The sequence below is a fragment of the Choloepus didactylus genome, chromosome 10 (assembly GCF_015220235.1).
Source record: "Choloepus didactylus isolate mChoDid1 chromosome 10, mChoDid1.pri, whole genome shotgun sequence".
Taxonomy (NCBI): Eukaryota; Metazoa; Chordata; class Mammalia; order Pilosa; family Megalonychidae; genus Choloepus; species Choloepus didactylus.
This window is the reverse complement of record NC_051316.1, coordinates 68,093,641-68,106,170: the sequence shown is the minus strand read 5'-3', so window position 1 is coordinate 68,106,170 and position 12,530 is coordinate 68,093,641. Positions and strand designations below refer to the sequence as shown.

General features: G+C 36.1%; 1 protein-coding gene and 1 pseudogene across 3 annotated transcripts in view; both read right to left on the bottom strand.

Annotated features, from left to right (window-relative positions):
- DENND4C (DENN domain containing 4C) overlaps positions 1-12,530 on the bottom strand; it is a 174,902-nt gene that overhangs the window by 67,856 nt on the left and 94,516 nt on the right. For all 3 annotated transcript variants that reach the window (XM_037851100.1, XM_037851099.1, XM_037851101.1), the window contains 2 exons: positions 11,786-11,886; positions 11,232-11,450 (listed from right to left, as the gene is read on the bottom strand). In XM_037851100.1, coding sequence (XP_037707028.1) covers positions 11,232-11,450; positions 11,786-11,886 — 320 coding nt within the window. The remainder of the gene's footprint in view (positions 1-11,231; positions 11,451-11,785; positions 11,887-12,530) is intronic.
- On the bottom strand, positions 961-2,353 carry LOC119505066 (annotated as a pseudogene).

Below are 12,530 nucleotides of genomic sequence, written 5' to 3'. Positions count from 1 at the left end.
TTTGTTTGCTAAGTTTTTGCTATGGCCTTTGGCCTAAAGCAATACAATCCTGACAGGATATTTATGTTAGAAAACTATATAAAAACAATATATGGGTAAATTAGGTAACAAAAGCATTTTACTCTAACTTCTTTTAAAAGAAGTAGAGGGCTATCATTCAGAACAACATAACTCATTATTTCTTTCCATCTTGCAGTATTTGATGTCTTCAAAAACTTTTTTATCCTGACTTTTCTCATACAGAAACACTAAGAGCTGTTACAAAGTTCTGTCCTCTAAGAAAAAACCTTTTACTAAAAAAGATACTTGTAAAAATCATCAGAGGTTTATTAAGACTGAAATGAAGCAAAGGGCTACAAGAATAAGTCCTTATATGGTTTCAACATACCTACAAATACTGATTTTCCAATAAATTATACATTCTATTATATGTAAAGGATTTGGTTTGAGTGATTTTCTGATCATTAACCACAAGTGACTTTTTTCCAACAGAAAAATAAATGACTCAAAACAACAAGTCTGTGCTACAATTTATATAATGGTGAGGGGAAAAAACTGTTAAAAACTGATTGCTGTCGTTCTTCTTGTATCAAATAAGAGGAAGGAAAATAAACTGTTTTTGTGAAGATAGAAAAACATATCTGAAATTACATGATTCTCACCTATAATTTAACCTGAAACTATGAAGAGTTCAAAAAAGACCCAACCCCCAAATACACCCTTTAGAGGCACAATAAAATCTTTAGAATGCTATCCCAATTAAAAAGGAGAGCCTGGAAACAAAGCATGAAGCAGCCCTACTATATTAAAAATCAAGAGCAGATAAACTGAAAGCAGATTCCCTCTGAATATAATAAATTAGTTTAGTCTTCAGAGAAATCATTTTAAGAAATCTTAAGTTCCATGGTTTATCTTATCTAGTAGTACAGAAATTCAAAGTGCACATTTTATCAATGTATTTTAGGAGATGTAGCACCCAGTGTCCTTTTAAGGTTTGATATCTGGTTCTTTCACAGGTTTTACTTCTGCTTCTGGTTTGGGTTTGGTACTGTCATCCTTGAGTCTCTTGGTGAGATCAAATGCAGCCAGCTTTTCTGGTGTCCACTGCACACTTATAAGAGGAAATGCAAGGTACAGGCTCTACAATACCATAACTCTCTTTAAGTTCCAGTTGTGGAGCTTCTGTTAGAATTTTTTCAAAGTAAATAAATCCATTTTCTCCCCGACATTTTTCTAGGGTATTCTTTACAAGACTTCCAAGTTTCTTAAAGAACAAGTGTCCTGAAGGTTTGACGGTTGGTCCAGGTCCTTTGGTTTCTCCATATTCTTTGCATAATGCTTCTGCCTTTGCAAAAAATTTTTCTGCTTCTTGGAGAGACCTTATTGCTTCACCACATTTATCACTAGCCAAGAAAGTCTGCCCATGGTAACAGTAAGCATAAGCTGTGTAGAAACACATTTTCAAATGAAGATATTTTCTCCATTTCACAGAGTATGCAGGCTCCAAACTGCATAAAGTATGATCAGCTTTTTGATAGAAACCGGCTGTTTCATATGTCAGTGCAGCAATTAGTCCAAGAGCATGTTTTAGTTCAATTGCTTGAGCAATTGTTACTTCTTGAGCTTCAGCCTGACACTGGATAATATAAGCTTCTATGAGCTATGCCTCTAAATCCTTTTCCTTTTCTGCAGGTGTAATAAATTAGGGGATATGACTTTCCTTTAAATGTTTAAAATTCCCAGCTGCAATTTTTAAGCTTTGATGGACTTCTTTTGCTTCATCTTCTGTTGTGTTCTCTTTTCCAGACAGTCTTGAAGCATATTTGGTATACTATAAAGCAACATTAAATCCTATGGAACTTAATTCAAAAACAGCATCCTGCTGGGAACTTGGAGTCTGTCCTAGTAATGTAATCACTCCACTTGAAATTTTGAATATATCCTAACTTGCTTTCTTGGGTAGATTCATCCAATGAATTTATGAACCCTTGTAAAAGTGAAAAATATGAATTTCTGGATTACAGCTCAAATCAGTGAACAGTGCAAGCAATGGTGCCCTGGATGTTCTCAGATCACTGCAAATTTTTGAAGTAGCAGGACCTGCAGCCACACCATAGTAGTTAAAAGAGACAGGAGCTGTGGCTTTTAACGGGTTCCTATGAAACCAATGGGTTATTTTCCCCAGATGTTGCTGGATTTTTCAGAGTCTGTACAGCAGTCCTCCCGAGGGAAGAGAGGCGAAGTCCAAGCCCGCGGCAAGAAAAAGAGAAAATCGAGAAAGCGGGGCTTACCCAACTAACGCTACAGGAAACCAGGCCAGCGCAGAGCCGAAGTCACGTGGCCGGGCGGCCATGAAAGCTACTGAGGCGGAACCATGAGCCGCCTAGAGGCGGACGGTGCCCCGTCATCACAGTCCCTAAGAACACTGTTCATCAGCCTTTCCTTCCTTCTTCTCCATGGACTTGCCTCTTGAGCGGCGGTCCCTCCTCAGAAAGGAAGAGAAGAATTGGCCGAGTCTCCCAAGCCTAGGAGGATGCCGCAATAGCGATGGCGACTGCTGCAGGGCAATTCTCTTAATTTTTAATGACACGATGCTCTATTCTATCTCAGTCACCAACTTCTACACAGTCACAAACCTGGACTTTCCTTGCTAGCACTCAAAATAGCTCTGCCCCCCAAATCTCTAACTTGCATATTGCTCTGTGACCACTACCCTGCCTATCTGATTTGGGACAGAGGCAGGGAGGAGCAAGGTTGGGCTCGTTGAAATCTCCAATCCATTGACCCTTTTACCTTCTACCAACACCCTGTTGTCTTCACTTCTCTCTCTCTCTCCAATACTGATTCCATTTCTATCATTTCAATTACTTTCTTAGCAATACCTTCAATTCCCTTGCCCCCTTGTCTTTTATTGTCTGTCACATCTATAAGAATAACTCAAGCCCTGGAGGAATCTACTGACGCTTTTTCTGGATATATACCAGGGTGACTGAGCACAAGTCAAGGAGAAAAAAAAAGTCCCACAACTAGGCAGATCAGAACACTTACACCTTCATCCCTGACCAGCAACCCTGCTATATATCTGAGATTAATTTAATTTCCTTCTACCATGTTTTGGCAAGTATTTCCCATTTTGTAAATGTACCCCTCTAGCTGCCACTCGACGCACATACTAAATGATCATATCTTAGAGAAAATGGAAATAAGATGGAAACTACTTTCTCTATTTCACTAAAAAAACTACGACTCCTGCATCTCTCATTCATTCCTTCCCTCTTTTTACAACAGAGGGGTCCCTGCTCCTATCTAAGGCCAAGCCTGGCACATGAGCTTAGGATAACAGCCCCTTCAGTGTTGTCAAAACAATATTCCTCCTCTCTACTTGCTACTTCTCATCAGCAAACTCAGATCCTTCTTCCTCATTGTAAAACACTGTTCCTTAACAAATAATCAGATCCTTTTTGTTTATGCTGTTTCCTTTCTCAAAAAAGGACACAACCACCCATTTGGTTATTAAAGACAAAAACCTGAATGTTGTTCTTGTCAACTACCTCTCCTTTATATCCCATGCTTGCTTGCTTGAAGGAATAAACAAACAAATAAACAAACAAATATTGTTCCTTTATTCATACTACCACTAGTTCAGGTGACCTCCATTGATAACTTGGACCAATGCCTCAACCTTCCAATTAGATACATACTTCAGATCCCTCCAATCCAATCCCCACATAACATCCAGAGATTAACATTTTTTTTAATATTAGAGAAGTTGTAAGTTTATAGGAAAACCATACATAAAATACATAAAATATAGAGATCCCACATACCCCCCTAATATTAACACCTGAATTAGTGTGGTACACTCGTTACAATTCATGAAAGAATATTTTAATAACTGTACTAATAAATATAGTCTGTTTTCAACAGTGTTCAGTTTGTATACACTTCTATGTTGTTTTAAAATTTTTTATTCTAGTTAACATACATACAACCTAAAATTTCCCCTTTTAACAATTCACTGCTGTTAATTACTTTCATAATGTTGGTACCAACATCATCATCAATTACCAAAACTTTACAAATGATCCAAATAGAAACTGTATAATTTAAGCATTAACTCCCCATTTGCTACCCTAGCCCAGCCCTGGTAAACTTTATTCTAGATTCTGACTCTATGAGTTTGCTTATTCTAATTATTCCATATCAGTGAGATCATACAGTATTTGCCTTTTTGTGTCTGGCTTACTTCACAAAACACGATGTCCTTCAAGGTTTATCCCTGTTGTTGCATGTATCAGAACTTCCATTTTATGGCTGAATAATAATTCATTGTATGTATATACCACATTTTATTTCTCCATTCGTCTGCTGATGGACACATTTGGCAACCATGAATAATATGGCTATGATATTGGGGTGCAAATATCTGTTTGAGCTCCTGCTTTCAATTCTGGAAGTGAGATTGCCAGGTCCTATGGTAATTCTATACCTAGCTTTCTGAGGTATTGCTAAACTGTCTTCCACAGTGGCTGCACCATTTTACATTCCCACCAGCAATGAATGAGTGTTCCTATTTCTCCACAACCTCTCCAACATTTGTAATTTTGTTTTGTTTTTTTTTTAATAGTTGTCATTCTGGTGTGTATGAAATGGTATATCTCATTGGGGTTTTGATTTGCATTACCCTAAAAGCTAAAGAACTCAAGCATCTTTTCATGTGTGTGTGTGTTTTTTGTTTTTTGGGGTTTTTTTGCCATTTGTATATCCTCTTTGGAGAAAAGTCTATCCAAGAGTTTTGTCCTTTTAAAAAATGGGTTGCCTTTATATTGCTGAATTGTAGAATTTCTTTATATACTATGGATATTAAATCCTTCTCAGATACACGGTTTCAAAATATTTTCTCTCAATAAGTAGGTTGTCTTTTCACTTTCATGATAACGTCCTTTGATGCACAAAAGTTTTTAATTTTGATGAGATCTCATTTACCTATTTTTTTTTCTTTTGTTGCTTGTGCTTTGGGTACAAAGTCTAAGAAACCATTGCCTAATGCACGATCGTTCAGATGCTTCTCTAGGTTTTCTTCTAGACATTTTATTGTCCTTTTTCTTATATTTAGGTTTTTAATCCATTTTCAGTTAAATTTTGTACATGGTGTGAGATAGGGGTCCTCCTCCATTCTTTTGCATATAGAAATCCAGTTCTCCCAGCACCATTTTTGAAGAGACTATTCTTTCCCAATAGAATAGACTAGGCAGCCTTGTCAAAAATCAACTGGCCATAGATGTGAGGCTCTATTTCTGAACTCTCAATTCTATTCCATTGGTCTATATATCTACCTTTGCATCAGTATCATGCTGCTTTAACCACTACAGCTTTGTAGTAAGTTTTAAAGTAAGGAAGTATAAGTCTTCCAACTTCATTCTTTTTTAGCTTTTTGGGGCCCCTGACCATACCATATAAATTTGATGATTGACTTGTCCATTTCTGGAAAGTAGGCTGTGGGAATTTTGATTGAGAGTGCATTGAGATTGCATTTGATGTTATTTATTTTGGGTAGAATTGACATCTTAATGATATTCAGTCTTCCAACCTAGGAGCATGGAATGTCTTTCCATTTATTTAGATCTTCTGTTACATTAGGGTTAACTGTTAGTGTTGTGCAGCGCATGGTATTTTAAAAAATTTTATTCTAATAACATGCATACTACCTAAAATTTCTCCTTTTAACCACATTCAAATATTCAATTTGGGGGGTGTTAATTATATTCAGAATTTTTGCTACCATCACTACCATCCATTATCAAACATTTCCATCATCCAAAAAAGAAATTCTGTACCAATCAAGCATTGATTCCTCATTCCCTAACCCCACTCCAGCCCTTGGTAACAAAAATTCTTTCACCAATGAGTATGTATGATATTAGCTGTGGGTTTTTCACATATGCCCTTTATTGTGTTGAGGATCCTTACTTTTATTTTTAGTTTTCTGTGTGTTTTTAGCAAGAGGGGTGCTGGATTTTGTCAAATGCCTTTTCTGTATCAATGGAGATTATCACGTAGTTTTATTTCTTCATTCTGTTAATGTAGTGTATTAAAATTAATTGATTTTCTTATGTTGACTCACTCTTACACTCCTGGGATAAATCCCACTTACTCATGGTGTATAACTCTTAAGGGCTGTGGGATTCGGTTTTCTAGTATTTTGTTGAGGATTTTTACATCTATATTCATAAGGGATATTGGTCTGTATTCTTTCCTTCAGTACTTTGGATATGAGAGTAATGTTGGTCTCAGAATGAGTTAGGAAGTGTTTTATTTTTCTTGGCTGCTCAAGCAAATACCATGCAATGGATTGGCTTACACAATTTAAATGTATTGGCTCACAGTTTTAAGGCTAGAAGTTGTCCAAATGAAGGTATCATCAAGGTGATGCTTTCTTCCTGACGACTGGCATTCTGGTGCTGTTTGTCCATGATCTTTGGTCGCTGGGCTCGTCTGTCACATGGCAATACACAAAGAGGCCTTTCCCTTCTTTAATGGGTTCCACTAATCATCAGTTAGTGGCTGCTCCCTTTGTGACTTTCTCTCTACTTGTCTGAATTTTATTATGCTTATACAGGACTCCCGCAATAGGATTAAGACCCATCCTATCAAAGTTACTCTGATGAAGTAACTTCATCAAAAGGTCCTGCTTACAAAGGGTTCACACACACTATAATGGATTAAGTTTAAGAACATGTTTTTTCTTGGGTGAGTAGCTTCAAACCACCATAGGAAATGTTCCCTCTGCTTTAATTTTTTGGAAGATTTTGAACATGATTGGTTTGTTTGGTAAACATCTTGGAATGTTTGGTAAAGTGCACCAGTATAATGGTCTGGTCAAGGGTTTTTCTTTGCTGGAAGGTTTGTGATTATTATGTCTTCTTGTTGAATTGACACCTTCATCAGTATATAGTGACCTTCTTTGTCCCCCTTAACAGTTTTAGACATAAAGTCTATTTTACCGGATATTAGTATAGCCACCCAGCTCTCTTTTGGTTACTATTTGTATGGTATATTTTTTCTCATCCTTTCATATTCAACCTACTTGTGTCTTGTAAACAGCATAGTGTATACTTGGGACATGCTTTTTTATCCATTCTTCCACTCGCTACCTTTTGCCTGGGGAGTTTAATCCATGTACATTTAAAGCAACTACTGATAATGAAGGACATTCTTCTGCTGTTTTTCTATTTGGTCTTTGTAAATCTTATACCTTTTTTGTCTCTCAACTTTTTCATTAATGCTTACTTGCTTGTTTATTTGATTGTTCATAGTGTACCATTTTAAGTCCGTTTCTTATTTCTTTCTGTGAATATTTTTTTGAATATTTCTAATAGATTTCCTTTGTGATTACCATGGTACTTAAATTTAATATTTTAAATCCATAGCAATCACATTTGATTGAATAGCAACAACTTCAATAGCATACATATAAACTGTTCCTATATCCCTCCTTCCACCTTTTTGATATACTTGTAACAAATTATTTCTTTACACATTGTATGCCTAAAACTATAGATTTATCATTATTTTTTTGTACTTGCATTTTAGAATCTGAAAGAAGTGAAAAATGGAGCTATATACCAAAAAATACACAACAATAGGACTGGCATTTATAATTACCCATATGGTTATTTTTACTGGAAGTCTTTATTTCTTTGTGACATTTCGATCCACTTTCTAGTGTCCTTTCCATTCAGTCTAAAGAATTCCCTTTAGCACTGCTTGTAAGGCAGGTCTAGTGGTGCCAAACTTTCTTAGCCTTTGTTTATCTGAGAATGGCTTAATATCTCTCTCATTTTTGAAAAAAAAAAGTCTCTCCAGATATAAAATTCTTGGTTGGCAACTGTTTCCTTCCAGCACTTTAAATATTTCATCCCACTGCTTTCTTGCCTCCATGGTTTCTGATTAGGAAATGGCATTTAATCTTATTGGGATTCCCTTCTACTAACATTTTGCTTTTCTCTTGCAGCTTTCAGAGTTCTCTCCTTGTCCTCAGCATTCACCAGATTGAGTAATATGTGCTTGGGCATGGTTCTCCTCAGGTTTACCCTGTTTGGGTTCACTGGGCTTCTTGAATGTACATATTCATATCTTTAGCTACATTTGGGAAGTTTTATGCCATTATTTCCTTGAATATTCCTTCTACCCCTTTCTTTCCTTCTGGAATTCTCATAATACAAATATTGGTACACTTGATGGTGTCCCGAGGACTCTTAGGCTGTGTCCACTTTTTAAAATTCTTTTTTTTTTTTTCACTTCTCCTTAGCCTGAATCACTTCAACTGTTTTATCCTTGAGTTCACCAATTCTTTCATCTGTCAGCACTAATCTGCTGTTGAAACACTAGGGAATTTCTGACTTCATTTATTTAATACTTTAACTTCAGTATTTGTTTGGTTCCTTTTTAAAATTTCTATCTCTTTACTGAGATTCTCTTATTGTTCAGTCATTTTTTTTCCTGATATCCTTTAGTACTTTCTCGGTGTTGTCCTTTATATCCCTGAGCACACTGAGGATTTTTTTTAAAAGTCTTTCTCCTCTTTGTCACAAGTCTGGTCATTTTCATTGATGGTTTCTGGATTTCTAATTTGTTCACTTGGATGGGTCATCAACTCTTCTTTCTTTGTCTTATAATCTTTTGTTCCACACTGTACATTTAAATATTTTTAACTGTAAATTCTGGCACAGTCCCTGAGCTGTCTGTTCTTTAAGTTTGTATCCAGTTAATGATATGAGAGATTTCCTTCTCTGTCAGGAGCTAACAAAAACAAACAAATCAATGCAAACAAATACCTTTAACAGTATTTGCAAATTGGCTCTATGTTGGCTGGTGGTCTCCTTTAGAGTTTAGCCTTCCTATGAAGAAGATCAGCCTGAGACAAATACGAAGTACAGGTATTCTCCATTTTTTCTGAGCCTGTGCCTTGTCTTGGGCTTGTGCTTGTTTGTGGCCTTATGAATTCTCCCATTTGCAGGAATTCAAGTGCCCCCTCTACTCCCTATGAAACAGACTTTCTCCCCCTCCTGGATGCTCTACTGTATGACTTAGAGGCCATAATCCTTGGCCCCAGGCCAAGGACTTCATTGACTTAATTGTTTCTCACACAGCTTTTGCCATCTGCAAGCTGCTTCTGCCTGCATGTCAAGTTCTGGGAAGGAAAGCCAGAGCTGAGTTTCTTGGTTCAGTCTTTCAGGTTTACCGTTGACAGACTGGGTAACATACAGGTACCCAGTATGTACAAAGGGTTACTGTGTTTCCTGTGGAACAGGATGAGGGAGAAAAAAAATGGGTGCACACGTTGGCTCTACATCACACTGGGGAGGGGGTTGGAGAGGAGGCAAGCAAGGGCGCTAAGGTCTGTATTACCTTGTGTTAACCATTTTTAAAGCTTTGTTTTCTTGATTCGGCACTTACCCAGCTACTGCAATCCTTTATCTGATTTCTTAAGTTTTGAGGAAGATGGCTCTGCCAGTTTTTACTACTTGTTCAAAGATTCTGTGTGGGAATGGTACCTTTCTATGTGTTTTCCCTGGGCTGAAAAACAACTTTTTTTGAAAGCAGTCACGTGGGACTCTGCGAAAGCAGTATGTTACACAGTTCTGAAAACTAAGTTGAATACAGCTTTCATTCACTTCTAGCATCGTATACCATCCTGTCCCAGATCTGATTCTGAATGCCTAGGGTTTTTAGGAAGTCTTTCCTGCTTTACTCCATTTATTTAAATTCTACCAATTCTTCGAAGTCATGCTCTTCTTGCACAAAGTCTTCCAAACTACCCATATGAAAGGATGTTCTTTTTTACTGAAGTCTTAGAACTTCTTTTCTCACTAAATTATTGATTATGTGAAATCTTTTTTCTTGAGGATTTGGTCTATTTTTAAAACATTTTAGATTATTTTCCATTTAGGCTTCTGTACTGGGATGAATAGTGCTCTCCCCTCCCCATTCATGTCTACCTTTGAACCACAGAATGTGACCTTATTTGGAAATAGGGTCTTTGAAGATGTCATTAGTTAATTTAAGATAGGATCATACAGGATTAATGTGAGCCCTAAATCCATGCTATTATAAGAAAGCCATATAAATACTCAGAGAGACACCCTGGGAGTACACCACATGACATGGAGGCAGAAACTGGAATAATAATGTCTACACGCCAAGGAATGTCAAGGATTGCCAGCAACTGCCAGAGAGAAAGGCATGGAATAGTTGTCTCCCTTAGAGCCTCCAGAAGTACCAACCTTGTCAACACCTTGATTTCAGATTTCTAACCTCCAGAAATAGGAGAGAATGAAGCTCTATTGTTTTAAGCCACTCAGTTTGTGCTACTTTGTAGTACCTGAAGCAAACTAATACACTCCTTTAAAACTAAACCTTTACTGTTTTACCCCTACATAATAACTAGTGGGACTTGGTAGGTGATGACTAAATATTTGAGGGATAAGTTACCCTCAATATATGGAATTAGTTAATTTAAGATAAGATCATACAGGATTAACGTGAGCCCTAAATCCATTCCATTATAAGAAGGCGGTATAGATACTCAGAGAGATACCCAGTGTAAAGCAGAAATGATAAAGGGCAAAAGGAATACTGGGAAAATACAAATTAAAAAAAAAAGTAGGTGCTGGGTGAAAGTATAGAAAAATAAAATAATTTTCATGTGAATGTTGGTTAAGATGTAAGATTGCCATTAAATATATAAGAGCAGTTGAATAACCACAAAAATCTTTATAATTCCCCCAAATTGAAACTTCTAAAAAGGATGAGTACAGTGCTTTTCCCTGAAAATTTTTAAAAAGAAGTGCCCTCATTCCACAAACTAATTTTTGAATATTTTATAGCCAAGAGTGTATAAAGCCAAGAAGTATGCAAAACTGCACAAGACACCTAAAAGCAAACCACCACCAGGCTATGTTCTACTAAGAGAGTTGACAATACAGTATTGCTAATATAGGTGACATCTTTGACTTTTCATAATTAAAGACCTCCAGTTTCAAATTTCTCAGGGGAAAATGGAGAATTAAAATGCAAAATAAATTCCATATACAGAACTAAGTTAAAGCTCATTATATTTTAATATGAATTCCTAATAACTTATGTAATGAATAATCTTTGTAGCAATACCAAGTAGAAAATATTTTTTCACTTCAATAAAAGGCAACTGTATTTTCAATGCCACTCACCCTGTCGGTCAAACAATGAATCAGCTGCTGTAGCTTTATTTGAAGGGGCCTCTGTGATTGGTCTGAGATATGTTCTATATCCTTTTAAAATAGTTGCCATAAAGCGCAAAAATGCTTCTTGAATTTCCATTTCAAGTTGCATCGTCTTCTTTTGCCAGGAGAAATCTGCTTCAATTGGAGTCATCTCAACTGCTGAACCTTCTTGAGTTTTGCGGTGAACTGACAAATGAAGTAAGAACAAAAAACAGCATTAATTTACAATACCAATATAGATAAATAGATAGATAGACAGATAGATAAAAGAAAGAGTCAAAATAAAGTTTGTGATTTCTTGAAATTCCTCTCCCCATTACCTTAAAGAGATCATTAGCAGGGGCTACCAGAAATACACAGCAGAAGGAATATGAAAAACCACAAACTACAGTATTGAATTCTTATTAGAATTTTGTTACATAATGAGAATTCTTCTAAGTAGATCAAAATTATGAAAATTTTAAGAGGAATTATCTCATATACATTCTTTCCTTAAAATATTCTTTATTCCTCACATTTACCTGAAGATAGCTGAGGATATAATTTCTTTAAGGTGCTAAGTAGATTTTTGCATGGCTTTTTGGGAAGCTGCTTCCAGTTCATGCTCTTCTTTTCATCTGATCTATTAAATAAGAACATAATTAATAGAATCTGTTATTTGTAGTTTGTTTTTCCTAAACAAAATTATGTCAAAATAAAAAAAGAAAATGGAATGGGTGTTTTTACTGAAGTTACATTTGATATGGACAGTAGGATTAAGTGGTTTTCAAGGAAGTTCGCTTTTCATTTCAATTGACCTCAGTCTAGTTTGGTCATCTCATTCTAACCTTCCAACATAGATTTTCAATACTGGAGTTATGAACACAACACAAGTCTTTCTTCAAAAGTTCAGTTTTAGAATTGTAATATTTTAAGTGTTGAACTTGACTGACTTCAAATTTCAAAATATCTATTAGTAGGCTTCTAAAAATATTGTGTGCCAAAATAGAGGGAATGGAATTTAAAAATTAAAAGTACATTTACTTTGAGTATATACCTAGCAATGGAATAGCTGGGTCATATGGAAAATCTATACTTAGCTTCCTGTGAAACCTCTACACTGTCTTCCAGAGTGGCTGCACCATTCTACATTCCCACCAACAATGAATAAGTGTGCCTCTTTCTCCACATCCTCTCCAGCACTTGTAATTTTCTGTTTTTTTTTTTTTTGGATAATGGATATTCTGATAGGTGTGAGATGATATCTCATTGTAGTTTTGATTTGCA